Source organism: Botrytis sinoallii (genome assembly GCF_014898435.1).
Source record: "Botrytis sinoallii strain Bc 23 chromosome Unknown BSIN_010, whole genome shotgun sequence".
Taxonomy (NCBI): domain Eukaryota; kingdom Fungi; phylum Ascomycota; class Leotiomycetes; order Helotiales; family Sclerotiniaceae; genus Botrytis; species Botrytis sinoallii.
Genome location: NW_024066037.1, coordinates 507622 through 523813, shown reverse-complemented (window position 1 = coordinate 523813; position 16192 = coordinate 507622). Strand labels below are relative to the sequence as shown.

General features: G+C 44.1%; 4 protein-coding genes across 4 annotated transcripts; 2 read left to right on the top strand and 2 right to left on the bottom strand.

The window, feature by feature from the left end:
* Positions 1-165: 165 nt before the first annotated feature.
* Positions 166-2069, bottom strand: EAF02_006311 (uncharacterized protein; the record flags this gene model as incomplete). Its single annotated transcript, XM_038902359.1, has 4 exons — positions 166-698; positions 751-886; positions 961-1460; positions 1514-2069. The coding sequence occupies 4 exons, from the start codon at positions 2067-2069 to the stop codon at positions 166-168; spliced, it is 1725 nt and encodes a 574-aa protein (XP_038757579.1).
* A 1046-nt stretch (positions 2070-3115) lies between these two features.
* EAF02_006310 (uncharacterized protein) lies at positions 3116-3735 on the bottom strand (the record flags this gene model as incomplete). The annotated part of the gene is made up of 3 exons (XM_038902358.1): positions 3116-3298; positions 3521-3644; positions 3698-3735. The coding sequence occupies 3 exons, from the start codon at positions 3733-3735 to the stop codon at positions 3116-3118; spliced, it is 345 nt and encodes a 114-aa protein (XP_038757578.1).
* Positions 3736-4123: 388 nt separating this feature from the next.
* On the top strand, positions 4124-12485 carry EAF02_006309 (uncharacterized protein; the record flags this gene model as incomplete). The annotated part of the gene is made up of 5 exons (XM_038902357.1): positions 4124-10374; positions 10435-10522; positions 10790-10920; positions 10974-12366; positions 12450-12485. 5 exons carry the CDS (start codon positions 4124-4126, stop codon positions 12483-12485), a joined length of 7899 nt encoding a protein of 2632 aa, XP_038757577.1.
* Positions 12486-12738: 253 nt separating this feature from the next.
* EAF02_006308 (uncharacterized protein) lies at positions 12739-13233 on the top strand (the record flags this gene model as incomplete). The annotated part of the gene is made up of 1 exon (XM_038902356.1): positions 12739-13233. One exon carries the CDS (start codon positions 12739-12741, stop codon positions 13231-13233), a length of 495 nt encoding a protein of 164 aa, XP_038757576.1.
* Between the last annotated feature and the right edge of the window lie 2959 nt (positions 13234-16192).

Sequence of the window (16192 nt, the reverse complement as noted above, 5' to 3'; positions counted from 1 at the left end):
AAAGAAGATTTTGTGTTACTCTAATCGGAAGAAACAGTTTGCTAAAGAAGGTCACGGGAAGCTAGGATCCTGCTCAACAAATTTCTGAAACAATTTCGTAAATTCTCAATAATTCTAGCTCTAATAAGATTGGGTATAATGAAAAGACAAAATGGCAGTTGGAAACTATTGTGGCAAGTTCTTCTTGAGTCTTTCTTCGTATCGTCCAAAATCTGGAATATCGGGGGTTGAAGCAGCTGAGATACTTTGACCATTAGACTTGCTGTTTAGTTCTGCTGTGATTGCATCAACATCAACATTGAGATAATCTCTCAAAAATTTGCCGACCTCGATATTTTCGTGGTTTCCACGAAGTACATCAGCACCATAGCCATATATGTTGACATCAACAGCAGAGTGACCGTGAGTTGACCAACCGATCTGTGCTCTGCGGCTGATGATATCGGCAAAAGCATAAGCAGAAAGTGCCGGATTGTCAAGTACGCGATCGATCTCTTCCTCACTCGCGTCCATAACCCCAAGACCCTTCTTGATGAGATCTTCTTTCACGAATCGCCTACTCACGGGGCGTCCATTGGTGATCGCTTCGGAAGAAGCAACATGAGCCCTTAGAACCCTAGAAAGATACTCTGATGAATGGGAAGCATTTGCCAACACTTCAGGGTACCATAAATATTGAGGGTATGATGGATTAAGTTCTGGATATGAATTAGCAATAGCTCATGGGTATGGTGAGCTGGTATATCTTACGTCTTGCAACAGCTAAGCCTCCAGTCTCGTGGTCACTTGTAGCAACAAGAGCGCCTTCAGTATCGCTCTTGTCCAGGAAATCGACCACACTTTGGAAAGCTCGATCATAGGCAAGTACTTCGTGAACTTGGGCAGCCTAAAAAACTAGTCAGTCATACTACTCGTGCTTAGACTTGCTATGTCGCCTCCAAGTGATCCATAGTAACTTACTGGGTCGTTTCCATGGCCGGCATGATCGATTCGACTTCCCTCAATCATGAGAAAGAAACCCTTATCACTATCCTTGGTTGCAGCTTCAAGTGCGGTCAAGGCTGTTCTTGCCATTTCATCAAGGGAAGGATAGACATCGTTCATGTTTCGTCGATCGAGCTCGAAAGGGATATCTGTGTCAGAAAATAGACCCAACAGTGGCAGCTGAACCTTCTTTCCAAGCTTCAACTCGTCAAAGTCCTCTCTGGTATCAATGTATGTCCACCCGTATTTGTCTTGCGCCAATTTTGTGACATCGCGATCATCAGCTCTGCAACTAGATTCTGATGTGTTGGGCAGGAAGTGACAGCGTCCACCGCCTAACATCAAATCAACGACTCGATGTCCAAGAGGATGTTCCCCAACCTCTTGTAAAGCTATCGAGTCCTCCTGCATTCGGTAATCAACGTGTGAGGCAAAGCAAGCTGGAGTCGCGTCCGTTATATCTGTTGTAACAACCACTGGAGGAGTTAGCACTTCAATGTCTGAATGAACATGGCAGATGTTTACTTACAGCCTGTGGTATAACCAGCTCTCTTCGCAGCTTCGAGTACAGTACCACATGGGGTGTGATCAGGCAACATAGAAATTGCGCCGTTATAGCTTTTTCTTCCACAACTAAATGCAGTAGCTCCTGCCGCACTATCTGTGACAAGACTGCTGCTTGATCTCGTGCGCGACGAACCGATAAAATGTTGATCGAGTTGAAGAATGTCATCGATGGGCAGATCTCCCTGGAATTGTCGGAAGCTTCTCGTCAAACTTAAAGATGCCGGGCCCATTCCATCGCTCACCATGAAAATAAGATTGCGCTTTCCATTTTGCTTTGTCTTCTTTGGAGCTTGATGGCTTTGCGACAATAAAACGCTTAGGATGATGACAGCAGCAGTAGCAACAACAGCCCAAGTAAAGAGCCCAATTTCTCTCCAGAATCCAGGTCTCTTGGATTCGTAGGAATTCTTTCGTCGATTACCAAGAAGCGCATCGTCTTCTGCCGCAGCTCTTTCTTCGGAATTGGAGGAAGAGGGTCTGCCTGACGCGAACAGCGGACTGTTATTATTCGGCGCCATTAGGTGTTGCGCTGAGGTTGTCAAGTTGTATGTATGAATAAGATTCACCTATCGTTGAAAAGTATGAGTTCGCAGACAGAAACTTACCACTGGGGTTGGTAACTTAATGATGTCAGCCCGGTTTTGAGACAGCAGAGCTCACTAGGCACGGCAAGCAAGTGTCAGGGCGCTATTTTGTCTGGGCAACCAACAGATCGGTGTACAGGAAGTGTCAGGCAGATCTTCGCAACACGCACACCAATCTTTCAATTCGAGTACAGACATCAATAGTAGAGCTTCCGAGAACTTGATGAGAGAAACGATATTTACCTACCGATAAGACCTAGCATTTATGAAATTTAGAGAACAGTCAGTTATCACTTGGTATAAAAACTCGTTAATGCAAGGTCGCGTAAGTTATGTGAATAAGTATTTGGGACTGCGACTGATTAATCACTTCTTGATACCAGAGAGCATGATGTAATTTGTTGCCTTTACCTAGTTGTCAAATATCTAAAAAGAGCGATTTCTGCTTGGTCAATATTCATGAATGGATTTGCAGCTGGTAGGTAGAATTTTCAGCTTAAATTTTGAAGAAAGGGAAATTGAGATGAAACAAATATCACGATGCGGAGGTCACGACGTCACACATTGGTGAAACCTATACATAGTTCCAAAAGGCTGCTGGGGCTGTATTCAAGACTTTTCTGGTTCGGTATTGAAGATGTGCATCTTCCCGGTTGTCTGATTTGTCGAATGGATTTCATCATGGGATGATACACTCGGCTCACATAGTCGTAGGAAAAGGCGAACATTGTCTTTGCAATATCTTCATAAATTGCTCGAAAACCCCGATTAATTGCCTGCTTCACTAACCGGTGAACAGATCCAAATCGAACCCCATTCACTTTTATGCATTCTGACGCCAACCTCACAATGGACGGGCACTCAGTGTAGTCGAAGCTCATGAATTGGTGGAAGCCCTGAGATTTATACAGCTATTTCCTGCTGCGATTCATTCCAGCCTTCCCAGTCAAACACCAAAGGACCCAGAACTAATCAACCGCTTAACGCTTCTTTTGTTGAGACTCCTTGAGGACCTTCTTGACAATCTTCTGCTCCTCAATCAAGAAAGCTCTGACGATACGATCTCTAACGCAGTTGGCACATCTTGATCCTCCGTAGGCACGTTGAACAGTCTTCTTTGGGCGGGAGATCTGGGAGTATTCGCGGGGTCGGAGGGCTGGGATCTACAGGAAATGAATTAGCATTTCCATAACCAATTTTGTATAATCAAAAGTCCGTTGTAATCAACCATCGCTGCTTTCGAGAGCCTGGAGCCCATATATTGGCCATCGCGAAGTAACAACTGGAGCGATGTAGAAAGATGCTTCGCGCTTGTATTCCAACTTGGCGAGCGAGTTTTCGCTTTTCCTCCTCCCTCGTAATTTAATCGAAAGATATCAACTTACACCTGGCAATTTGATTCCGCAGTCACCGCACTTTGGTGCAGTACCGGCCTTCTTGATGTGGAGATAACGAAGCTCGCCGCCGGGGGTCTTAACAACTCTGACCTTGTTGGATCGAGTGTTGTATCTATTTTGATTAATATTTGGCTCTTCTTCCAACGTTGAATAATTGAAACTCACGGGTTTCGGCGTCTGTAGGTCAATCTGTTGGACGACATGTTGGCGAATTTCTGGTTCGGAGGTCGATTGAGGTCGTTGGCGTTGTCGATTGAATCTTGAGTTTTGTCAAATTGAACAAATTCTTCGTGCGCGATAACTCGCTAGAGCTATCACGCTTATAGTTAGATCATTCACGTGCTAATCCGACAGCCCTTGTGCTTTGTGCTTACATCAGCACCTCAAGACTCAGGCAACAAGAATTAAAGATTAATTGAACGGATGCGCTAGCGGGCATTTCCTTAAGCTCTCCGTGTAGCGTTAAAATTTATCTAAACGCGCTCGCGACAACACAATTATCAACTTTATACCCATCAACGACAAAGTGAAGTTCTATTCAGAAGGCGACTTGTTGATGGAATTTGGGACTTGGTACCCAAGACATTAAAAATGTCATCAATTCCACCACCTCCCCCGCCTGGATGGAGCTCTTCTGCGCCTCCATCCATGCCTTTGGGCGCGCCACCTGGTGCTCCTCCTCCTCCAGGTTATCGACCGCCGGCGGATCCACATGTTGCGAAGTTTGCACAGAAGAAGAAGGATTGGTTACGAACACAGCGAAATCGATTCGGCGAAAAACGAAAGGGTGGTTTTGTAGAAACTCAGAAAGCTGATATGCCACCAGAGCATCTGCGAAAGATCGTTAAGGACATTGGAGATGTATCACAAAAGAAATTCAGCAGTGATAAACGAAGTTATCTCGGTGCACTCAAATTCATGCCACATGCCGTGATGAAATTGCTGGAGAACATGCCAATGCCTTGGGAGTCTGCGAGGGAGGTTAAGGTGCTGTACCACGTCAACGGTTGTCTGACTTTGGTTAATGAAATACCAAGAGTCATCGAACCAGTGTTTCATGCCCAATGGGCTACGATGTGGATTTGTATGAGAAGAGAAAAGAGTGATAGACGGCATTTCAAGAGAATGAGATTTCCGCCATTCGATGACGAAGAACCACCCCTTTCATGGTCGGAGAATATCGAAGATGTCGAACCACTGGAACCAATTCAACTGGAACTCGATGAAGGAGAGGATGCTGCTGTCTTAGAATGGTTTTACGAAAATCGACCACTACTTGACACGCCACATGTCAACGGCCCGAGTTATAAGGAGTGGAACCTTACTTTACCTCAAATGGCGACTTTATATCGATTGAGTCGACAATTACTGAGTGATTTGGTCGACAAGAACTACTTTCACATGTTCGAATTGAAGAGCTTTCAAACAGCCAAAGCTTTGAATGTTGCAATTCCTGGTGGTCCACGTTTTGAACCTCTGTACAAAGATGTGGATCCTAACGATGAAGATTTCGGAGAGTTTAATGCAATCGATCGCATCATCTTCCGAGCTCCAATTCGAACAGAGTATCGTGTAGCATTTCCTTACTTATACAATTCACTACCTCGTAGCGTTAAGCTTTCCTGGTTTTCGCACCCGCAAGTGGTATATGTTCGTGCTGAGGATCCAAGTTTACCGGCATTCTATTTCGATCCCGTTATCAACCCAATATCTTCCAGATCTGTTGCCCCCAAAAACATCACCATCAGTCACGAAGACGAAATATTTGGTCCAGGTAGCAATGAAGAGCCAGAAGAAGATGCTTTCAGACTACCAGGCGATGCTGAGCCATTTCTCGCGGACGAGGAGTTATACACTAGCGAAACAGCTTCAGCCATTTCCTTGTGGTGGGCACCTTTCCCGTTCGATCGAAGATCCGGTCGCATGGTTCGGGCACAAGACGTACCTCTAGTTAAGCAGTGGTATCTTGAGCATTGCCCTCAAGGTCAGCCAGTAAAGGTTCGAGTTTCATACCAGAAGCTTCTGAAGACTTATGTCTTGAACGAGCTGCATAAGAGGAAGCCAAAAGCACAAAGTAAACAAAGCTTGATGAAATCGTTGAAGCAAACGAAGTTCTTCCAGCAAACAACAATTGATTGGGTTGAAGCTGGACTTCAAGTCTGCAGGCAGGGTTTCAATATGTTGAATCTTCTCATTCATCGCAAGAACCTTACATACTTACATCTTGATTATAATTTCAATTTGAAGCCTGTCAAGACACTGACAACAAAGGAGAGAAAGAAGTCTCGATTCGGAAATGCGTTCCATCTGATGCGTGAGATTCTGAAAATGACAAAGTTGATTGTTGACGCACAAGTTCAGTATCGTCTTGGCAATATCGACGCTTTTCAACTTGCAGATGGTATTTTATACGCTTTCAATCACGTCGGTCAGCTGACTGGAATGTACCGCTATAAGTATAAGCTGATGCATCAAATTCGTTCGTGTAAAGATTTGAAGCATTTAATCTATTATCGATTCAACTCTGGGCCAGTAGGCAAAGGACCTGGTTGCGGCTTCTGGGCACCTGCTTGGAGAGTTTGGCTCTTTTTCATGCGTGGTATAATTCCATTACTTGAAAGATGGCTTGGAAATCTCCTTTCTAGGCAATTTGAAGGACGTCACAGTAAAGGTGTTGCAAAGACAGTTACAAAACAACGTGTGGAGTCGCACTTTGATCTTGAATTGCGAGCATCGGTTATGGCCGATCTTCTTGATATGATGCCGGAGGGTATTAAGCAAAACAAGGTTCAGACTGTACTTCAACATCTTTCAGAGGCATGGAGATGCTGGAAGAGTAATATTCCTTGGAAGGTTCCGGGTTTACCAGCACCTATCGAGAATATCATTCTTCGTTATGTGAAGAGTAAGGCGGATTGGTGGATTTCCGTCGCTCACTACAATCGTGAGCGTATTCGCCGGGGAGCGACTGTCGATAAAACAGTTGCAAAGAAGAACCTTGGTCGTCTCACGAGACTTTGGCTCAAGGCCGAACAAGAGAGACAACACAATTATATGAAGGACGGCCCATACGTCTCTTCTGAAGAAGCTGTCGCCATCTATACAACCACTGTTCATTGGCTGGAGTCACGAAAATTCTCGCCCATTCCATTCCCCAGTGTTTCATACAAGCACGACACCAAAATCCTTATCCTTGCGTTGGAACGACTTCGTGAAGCATACTCTGTCAAGGGACGACTAAACCAGAGCCAGCGTGAGGAATTGGCCTTGATTGAGCAAGCTTATGATAGTCCTGGAACTACTTTGGAGAGAATCAAGCGCTTCCTACTAACACAGAGAGCTTTTAAGGAAGTCGGAATTGATATGAACGACAATTATAGCACGATTAACCCTGTGTATGATATCGAACCCGTGGAGAAGATCAGTGATGCCTATCTAGACCAATACCTCTGGTATCAAGCCGATCAACGCCATCTTTTCCCTGCCTGGATCAAGCCTTCCGATTCCGAAGTCCCACCCTTGTTAACCTACAAATGGGCTCAAGGTATCAACAACCTCGACAAAGTTTGGGAGACTGCAGATGGAGAATGCAACGTCATGATCGAAACACAACTATCCAAGGTGTATGAGAAGATCGATCTGACTCTTCTTAATCGTCTACTTCGACTCATTATGGATCACAATCTGGCTGATTACATATCATCTAAAAATAACGTTCAACTGACCTACAAAGACATGAATCACGTGAACAGCTACGGAATGATCAGAGGTCTTCAATTCTCGGCTTTCGTTTTCCAGTACTATGGACTTGTTCTCGATCTCTTATTACTTGGTCTACAGCGCGCTAGTGAAATTGCCGGTCCACCAGCAGGTCCTAACGACTTCCTTCAATTCCGCGACCGCGAGACGGAAACGAGACATCCCATTCGTCTATATACTAGATATATTGATCGCATTTGGGTATTCTTCCGCTTCTCGGCTGATGAATCACGCGATCTCATCCAGCGTTTCCTTACAGAGCAACCGGATCCTAATTTCGAAAATGTAATCGGCTACAAGAACAAGAAATGTTGGCCAAGAGATTCTAGAATGCGTCTTATGAGACACGATGTCAACCTGGGACGTGCTGTCTTTTGGGACTTGAAGAACCGCTTACCAAGATCTGTTACTACAATCGAATGGGATGATACTTTTTCAAGTGTATACAGCCGAGATAACCCTAATTTACTTTTCTCTATGTGCGGTTTCGAAGTTCGAATTCTCCCTAAGATTCGTAACCAAAATGACGAATTCCCGGTCAAGGACAGCGTCTGGTCCTTGGTCGATAATACCAGCAAGGAGAGAACGGCGCATGCATTCTTGCAGGTAACCGAGGAGGACATTGCCAAATTCAACAATCGCATTCGTCAAATTCTGATGTCCTCAGGTTCGACTACATTCACGAAGATCGCTAATAAGTGGAACACTACTTTGATCGCCCTCTTCACATACTATCGTGAAGCAGCTGTATCCACGGTCAACTTGCTAGATACCATTGTGAAATGTGAAACGAAGATTCAGACCAGAGTTAAGATCGGTCTTAATTCTAAGATGCCTTCTCGTTTCCCTCCTGCGGTTTTCTACACCCCTAAGGAACTTGGCGGTCTCGGTATGATATCTGGATCACATATCCTCATTCCTACAAGTGATAAAAGATGGTCCAAGCAAACCGATGTTGGTGTTACGCATTATCGTGCAGGCATGACTCATGACGAAGACACTCTTATTCCTAATATTTTCAGATACATCATACCATGGGAAGCAGAATTCATCGACTCTCAGCGTGTGTGGACTGAATACTCTCAGAAACGTCAAGAGGCAAATCAACAAAACCGAAGATTGACACTGGAGGATCTTGAAGATAGTTGGGATCGTGGATTACCTCGTATTAACACTCTTTTCCAAAAGGATAGGAGCACTTTGAGTTTCGACAAAGGATTCCGCGCGCGTACCGAGTTCAAGACATACCAACTTATGAAGAGTAATCCATTTTGGTGGACTAGTCAACGTCATGATGGTAAATTGTGGAACCTCAACGCCTATCGTACCGACGTTATTCAAGCGCTTGGTGGTGTCGAAACCATTCTTGAACACACACTCTTTAAGGCGACAGCATTTCCATCCTGGGAGGGCCTATTTTGGGAAAAAGCGTGTCTTGCTTGGGATACGAGAGTCTTACGATACGACGGTAGCGACGTCGTCGTTCAGGACGTTAAGGAAGGGGATCTACTTCTCGGTCCGGACGGTGAACCCCGTCGAGCCTTCAATATCGTCAGTGGCAAAGACAGGCTTTACCGAATCAAGGTCGGCTCACGTAAAGAAGACCTCGTTGTCACGGGAAACCATATTCTAGTCCTCCACCGGGAGAAAGGAGACGAAGAGACTGAGGATGGCAACGACGAGGGAGAAAATACACTGACTCTCCAGAATTTCCAAATTACCGCATCCCGAGACGTTTCCTCCACCGAACGCTACGACACAGTTCTAATGACAGCAACCCAGTTCGCAGAATTGGACGAAAATGAGAGATCTAAGCACAGGCTCTTTCGTTCTCCTGGGTTCGAGTTGCCCGAGCAAGATGTCCCGGTCAACCCCTACTTTCTTGGTCTCTGGTTAGGAGATGGCAGCCGTAGCTCGACCACAATCTTCAGTAATCACGAGCACGAAGTCAGGGAGTTTCTCGTTTCTCATGCTGCGGAGTTAGACCTTCACCTTGTTTGGCACGGAAGCCTCTCATATCCGACTGTTGCCAGGACTCGCATTGCTAACAGACCCTTGCCAAAAGCCAATATCGACATCGTCGATGTGCAGAAGCTTGTCGATGGCATGGATAACTCAACTTCATCGCCTATTCCTTCATCACCACCCGTTGTTCCAGCTGACTCGATTCCAACTGAAGCTCTGCCACAGCTTAGATCCGATAGAGGCATTATGGAAATGGCTGGCCCGTCTATAGTCCCCGAAGAACCTGTAGATGTCAATGATATGTCCGAAGATGAGGAAGATGAGCTCGATATGGAACTTATTGAGACAATTAGCCACGACGAGGATGATATCACCGAGTACCAAGCCGAAAATGACGAAGAACCCAGCGACCGAACTGGGAATAGTAATCTCTCGGATGACTCTGTCTCTCAACGACGAATCCATCGCTTGCAAAGTGGACGTCGAGCATACGGTGACTTGCAGCCTGAAGAGCAAGACCGGCTCCTGAGTCAGATAATCGACACGGTCGATTCTCCAGCCGGTTCGCTCGATCCTTCGGTCGGTCGTAAAACAGGTGTTAATACCCTTCTACGTGCCCTCCAACAGCTTGGTGTGTCTTGTAAAACTACTGGACCCGAGGCTGACAAGAAGCACATCCCGTCGATTTACATGAAGAACACGCGCGAAGTTCGTCTCGCTGTTCTTGCTGGTCTGATTGATTCTGACGGCTGGTACGTATATCCCGAAAATATGCTTGGGTTCGCACAGAGGCATAAGACTCTCTTCTGGGACGTTGTTGCACTGGCAAGATCATTGGGTCTCAGCGTCTGGACCACGAAACGTATGAAGTGGGATCCGAGCCATTCACGAAAAACTCCTGAATTCGTAGCCCAGATATTTGGCAACGTGAAAGAAGTGCCCTGTTTACTCCTACGCAAGAAGGGATCTGAGCGTTATATTCCGCAAACGCACAGCTTTAAAATCAAAGACATCTCCCTTGAATCCGAGGCAACGAAGTGGGCTGGGTTCCGAGTCGATAAAGACCAGCTGTATCTCCGTCACGATTACCTTGTACTCCATAATAGCGGGTTTGAAGAGTCAGTAGAACCTTTTTACCCTGAAATACATACCAAAATTGGCTAACTTTTGACTTTTAGGTCTATGAAGTTCAAAAAGTTGACTAACGCTCAAAGATCGGGTCTCAACCAGATTCCTAATCGACGATTCACTCTTTGGTGGTCACCTGTAAGTTATATTATTCCAATCCCTATCCTGTCTGAGAGGGTATTTGATTGTCAAGCTCAATTTGAGACATTGAGAAGTATTCTCAAGCATAATTGTTTTACAACATTCTATTCAATTTAGAATATTGAAAATATTCTCAAGCAAAGTTTGCTTTAAAATATCCTATCCAATTTGGAATAACGAAAAGCCTTCTGAGGCAAAATTTACTTTATAATATCCTATTCATTTGAAGTCGTGAACACAAGCTGATATCTAGTTAAAATTCAGACTATCAACAGAGCCAACGTTTACGTTGGTTTCCAAGTCCAATTAGATCTTACTGGTATTTTCTTGCACGGCAAAATTCCAACTTTGAAGATTTCTCTCATCCAAATCTTCCGCGCCCATCTTTGGCAGAAGTAAGTTTAACATGTCCACTAGTTTTTCCTTCATCACTAACCTCATCTTATAGAATACATGAGAGTGTAGTCATGGATCTGGCACAAGTATTTGATCAAGAATTGGAGCAGCTTGGCATCGAGACCGTACAGAAGGAGACTATTCATCCCAGAAAGTCTTACAAGATGAACAGCTCTTGTGCTGATATTCTGTTGTTCGCAAGCCACAAATGGAACGTCACTCGCCCATCCATTCTCTTTGACACAAAAGACGTAATTGAAGCTACCACAACGAACAAGTTCTGGGTAGATGTTCAACTTCGTTACGGAGATTATGATTCTCACGACATTGAACGATACGTCCGCGCGAAATACCTTGATTATACAACCGATAGTATGAGTATTTATCCTTCGGCCACTGGTCTAATGATTGGTATCGATCTTGCTTACAATCTCTACTCGGCATATGGACAATACTTCCCCGGTCTCAAGCAATTGGTACAGCAAGCTATGGCCAAAATCATGAAGGCAAACCCAGCTCTGTACGTCTTGCGCGAACGTATTAGGAAGGGTCTTCAATTGTATGCGTCCGAAAGTAACCAAGAGTTTTTGAATTCTCAAAATTACTCTGAACTTTTCAGCAACCAAATTCAGCTCTTCATTGACGACACAAATGTTTACCGTGTTACTATCCACAAGACTTTTGAAGGTAACTTGACAACCAAACCAATCAACGGAGCAATTTTCATCTTCAATCCTCGTACTGGACAACTCTTCTTGAAGATCATTCATACAAGTGTCTGGGCAGGTCAGAAACGTCTGGGACAATTAGCTAAGTGGAAGACTGCTGAAGAAGTTGCCGCTCTCATTCGATCATTGCCTATCGAAGAGCAACCGAAACAGCTCATCGTTACGAGAAAGGGTCTTCTTGATCCACTTGAAGTACATTTGCTTGACTTCCCCAATATATCAATCCGTGCCTCTGAGCTGCAATTACCCTTCCAGGCCGCCATGAAGGTCGAGAAACTCGGTGATATGATTCTGCGTGCCACTGAACCTCAGATGGTTCTCTTCAATCTTTACGACGAATGGCTAAAGTCAATTTCATCGTACACTGCATTCTCTCGTTTGATCCTTATCTTGCGTGCTTTGCACGTAAATCAGGATAAGACAAAGTTACTCCTTCGACCCGACAAGACTGTGATCACTCAAGAGCATCATATCTGGCCCACATTATCGGATGAAGATTGGATCAAGGTTGAAACCCAACTGCGTGATCTCATCTTGAATGATTACGGCAAGAAAAACAATGTCAACACTTCCAGTCTTACCAGTAGTGAAGTACGTGATATTATTTTGGGTATGGAAATCAGTGCTCCATCGATGCAACGCCAGCAAGCGGCCGAAATTGAAAAGCAACAACAAGAACAACAGCAGCTTACAGCTGTCACGACCAAGACTCAAAACGTTCACGGAGAGGATATTATTGTCACCACTACCTCGCAATTCGAACAACAAACCTTTGCATCGAAGACTGAATGGAGAACTAGAGCGATTGCAACTTCGAACTTGAGGACACGATCTAACAACATCTATATCTCTTCGGATGACGTCAAAGAGGATGATCACTACACTTATATCATGCCAAAGAACATCTTGAAGCGCTTTATCACAATTGCGGATTTGCGAGTTCAAGTGGCTGGATATCTGTATGGTTCATCTCCCCCAGATAATGATCAAGTAAAGGAAATCCGCTGTATCGTAATGGTACCTCAAATTGGTAGTACGCGTGATGTACAATTGCCTCAGCAGTTACCACAACACGAGTATCTAGACCAAATGGAACCTCTCGGAATTATTCACACCGTTTCTGGTAACGAACCACCATATATGACAGCCATGGATGTCACCCAACATGCACGTCTCATGAATGCGCATAAATCATGGGACAAAAAGACGGTTACTATGACTGTTTCATTCACTCCCGGAAGTGTCTCACTAGCATCATGGGCGCTCACGCCCCATGGTTATAAATGGGGTGCGGAGAATAAAGATCTCGGTAGCGACCAACCACAAGGGTTCAGCACGAACATGGGAGAGAAATGTCAACTTCTGCTTAGTGACAAGATCCGCGGATACTTCTTGGTACCCGAGACCAACTCATGGAACTACAGTTTTATGGGAAGTGCCTTTGGAAGCTTGGAGAAGAAGCCAATACACGTGAAGATCGATACACCTACGCCTTTCTACAACGACCTACACAGACCTTTGCATTTCCAGAACTTTGCTGAATTGGAGGATATTTGGGTTGACAATGAGGACAAGCTTGCTTAGATTAATGATATAGGGGAGGGGGTTGAAAAAGGAGAAGCAGAACAATATGGGAAGGAAGATTGGAACTGGAAGGATGAATTAATCAGCGTGCATCTGTATCAAATTGGGCTGGGCAATGGGCGTTTGATGCGAACACGCATTGTAACAATGTATTTTTTTGTAGATGAATAATATGGTAGCAAAATGAAATGAATTTGATCATGCCACGATGATGTGTTAATTTTGAACTTTCAAACCCTCTATGAATGTTTCAGATGTGGCATCCTATTGTTTCATTTTTCTTCGAGTGCTCAAATCATTTTGAATGTTCAAATTGCTTTCAATACTCGAAATGCTTTGATGAATGTGGGAATTATTTTGATTGTTCAAAATTCTTTGGATATAGAGTCAATTCGCTTTGAGTAATTAAATTGTTCTCAAGATTCGAATTACTTTGAATGCTTAAATTGCTTTGATTGCTCAAAATGTCTTGGATGTATAATATGCTTTGTATTCAAATTGTTCCCAATGTTCGAATTTTTTTGATTGCTTGGATCGTCTTTAGTGTTCGAATTAATATCAATGTTCAGATTGTTTTCAACGTTCGTTTGAACTATTTTGATTATTTAAATTGCTTGAATTGTTCAAATTGTATTCAATGCTCAAATTGCTTTAAATGTTCAAATTGTTTTCAACATTCAGATTGTCATGGAATTCCAAATAATCTCAAGATTCATCCCATCTTCATCTGAGTACCTAGTAGGCAATTGAACCACACGGCCTTTTAGCTTGCAACTCGGATGATACAGCTGGACTCCATGTCTTTCTTGTTCCATGTATGCGTCACAAATACGAAACCCACCCTTCACTCTTTGTGTGTACCCTCTGCCATCTCGCCCATCTAGTGTCTACAGCCTGTTCACTTCCATACCGCCATCTCTAGAAACTGTAGTCTAGTCTACGGTTACACAACGCTCTCGTTCGATGCTCGCCTCCTAGCTGCTGCGCCTTACATATCACATGTATGATCGACAGTGGGTACGAATCACCGCTACATCATCAATGCATTCACTGCCAGTGAAGTGGGTATTTGTAGAACGGAGCATCAAACGAGCCAAATGCAAAACTTGAAATGGATGCATGGCCAGATTCGAATGTGGAAAGATCATACCAATAGGTAGATGAGTAAGGGCTTACCTATCACAATGTGTCGATCCACCCAAATCTTGGTTCGGGGGTCTTTCGCTGGATTAGGAACGTAAGGCTTGAGCCGACCGACCATTGTGACATTGTCACTTTTTTCCTTGGGCGGGACCTGCAGGAAAATCTGTACAATTACGCCAGCCAGTGATGAGTGATGGTCGTATCTGACCTTGCAGTACACAGTGTGCATTTTGCATCTGCCGTATGCACGCCAATTAATTGCCATTCCAACGTTTTTATCGGTACCTACTGGTATGTTTTCTTTTTTCGGGCAGTGTCAAGCAAGGTTACGATACTACAGTACTAACCTTGGATACTCGTCGGTTCACTGGACTGGATTCAATCAAGTACCGTGAGATATATGCCTACCAGCCTACCTACCAGTCAGTACCTGAGCCTAGCACGCCTAGACACCTACCCAGCACATACATACTGTTCATGACATGCTGGCCACTCTAGATCTGTACAATGGACAAACAGGAAGATTGTGAAAGGAGAAGGAGATACAGAGATTAGGTTTGAAGGACATGGAAATGATTCAAATGATTCAAATGATTCGATACAATTTGAATCAATATATGTAGGCACCTAGGTACGTATACTCAGTATAGACATAAGAGTCAAGAGTGGCTCCTTCGCTTTTCTCCGAAAGTGTAAATCAATACCGGTACCTAGGCAATAATAAGTCGAGTATTTTATTGAAATCAGAATTAAACTTCTCTTCCTCCATTCATTCATTCATTCAATAATTCTTCATCTCTCTTCTCCTCTTCTTCTTCTTTCTCTTTCCATCGACGTGTAATTCCGTTATCAATATATCCAGTCGGCATACATTCCCCTTTTGTTTCGTTCCCTTTGATCCAATAGATCCATACCTTCAATTGATCAATCGGTATAGCATGCCCACGTACTGCGACTATACTGGAAGCATACGGGCAAATGGTGTCAGGAGAAGCAACAATCGACACAGGAAACCTTGTCACCATGGAAATCCGTACAGCTCTTCAATTACATATTCCCTCTTCGAGAAAACCAGTACTCAGCTTGGTCCATATTAGTCTTTTCCCCTTGCTCCGATCATTTATGCTTACCTAGGGTTTTGAGCAAAGAAGTCGAAATCATGTCATTTGAATTATATTGCTTTTGGGATGGGTTACAGACCCTGGTTGTCAACATCAATGCCTTAAGAAAGAAAGCAAAAAAAAAAGTGTAGGTGCGACAAACAAAAAAGCATGAACGGGCAATGTCGCGAATAACTCCATCAATGTCACCATTTTGAAAGCTAAGCAGGGCTTTCATGTCTCCATTCATGGCTCGATTTGAATGCCCCCTTGGACAAATACACAATCGAGTCTTTTTTCCTTCGGCATCTAGGGGACGGGGACATGGCTATGATCTCTTTCTTCTATTACACATTGAATGTCACTACCGGCAGACAGACCAAACCAAAAGAAAACACCTACACTGCCTAGGTAGGTACTTTACATACAAAGCCTCAAATACGAAGAAGTTAAGTATAGAAATCTGCAAGGTGGATCTGGATCATCATTGGGGTCTTTGAAGAACCTTCTGACATTGTTCTTCAGCCTTCTTCACTGGGGTTAAGGTTGAGGAACAGGGTCACTGTCGATAAGGCCAGCCAGCCCAAGCCGGCTCATCCGTCATTCCAATCCAAGAATCAATTTATTATCCTATTTGCTGAAATGGTAGTCTTTACGACTTCAAATCTCCGTTAGCTGCTACCCATATGCCCTCATCTCGCGCGTCATTTCAGTCT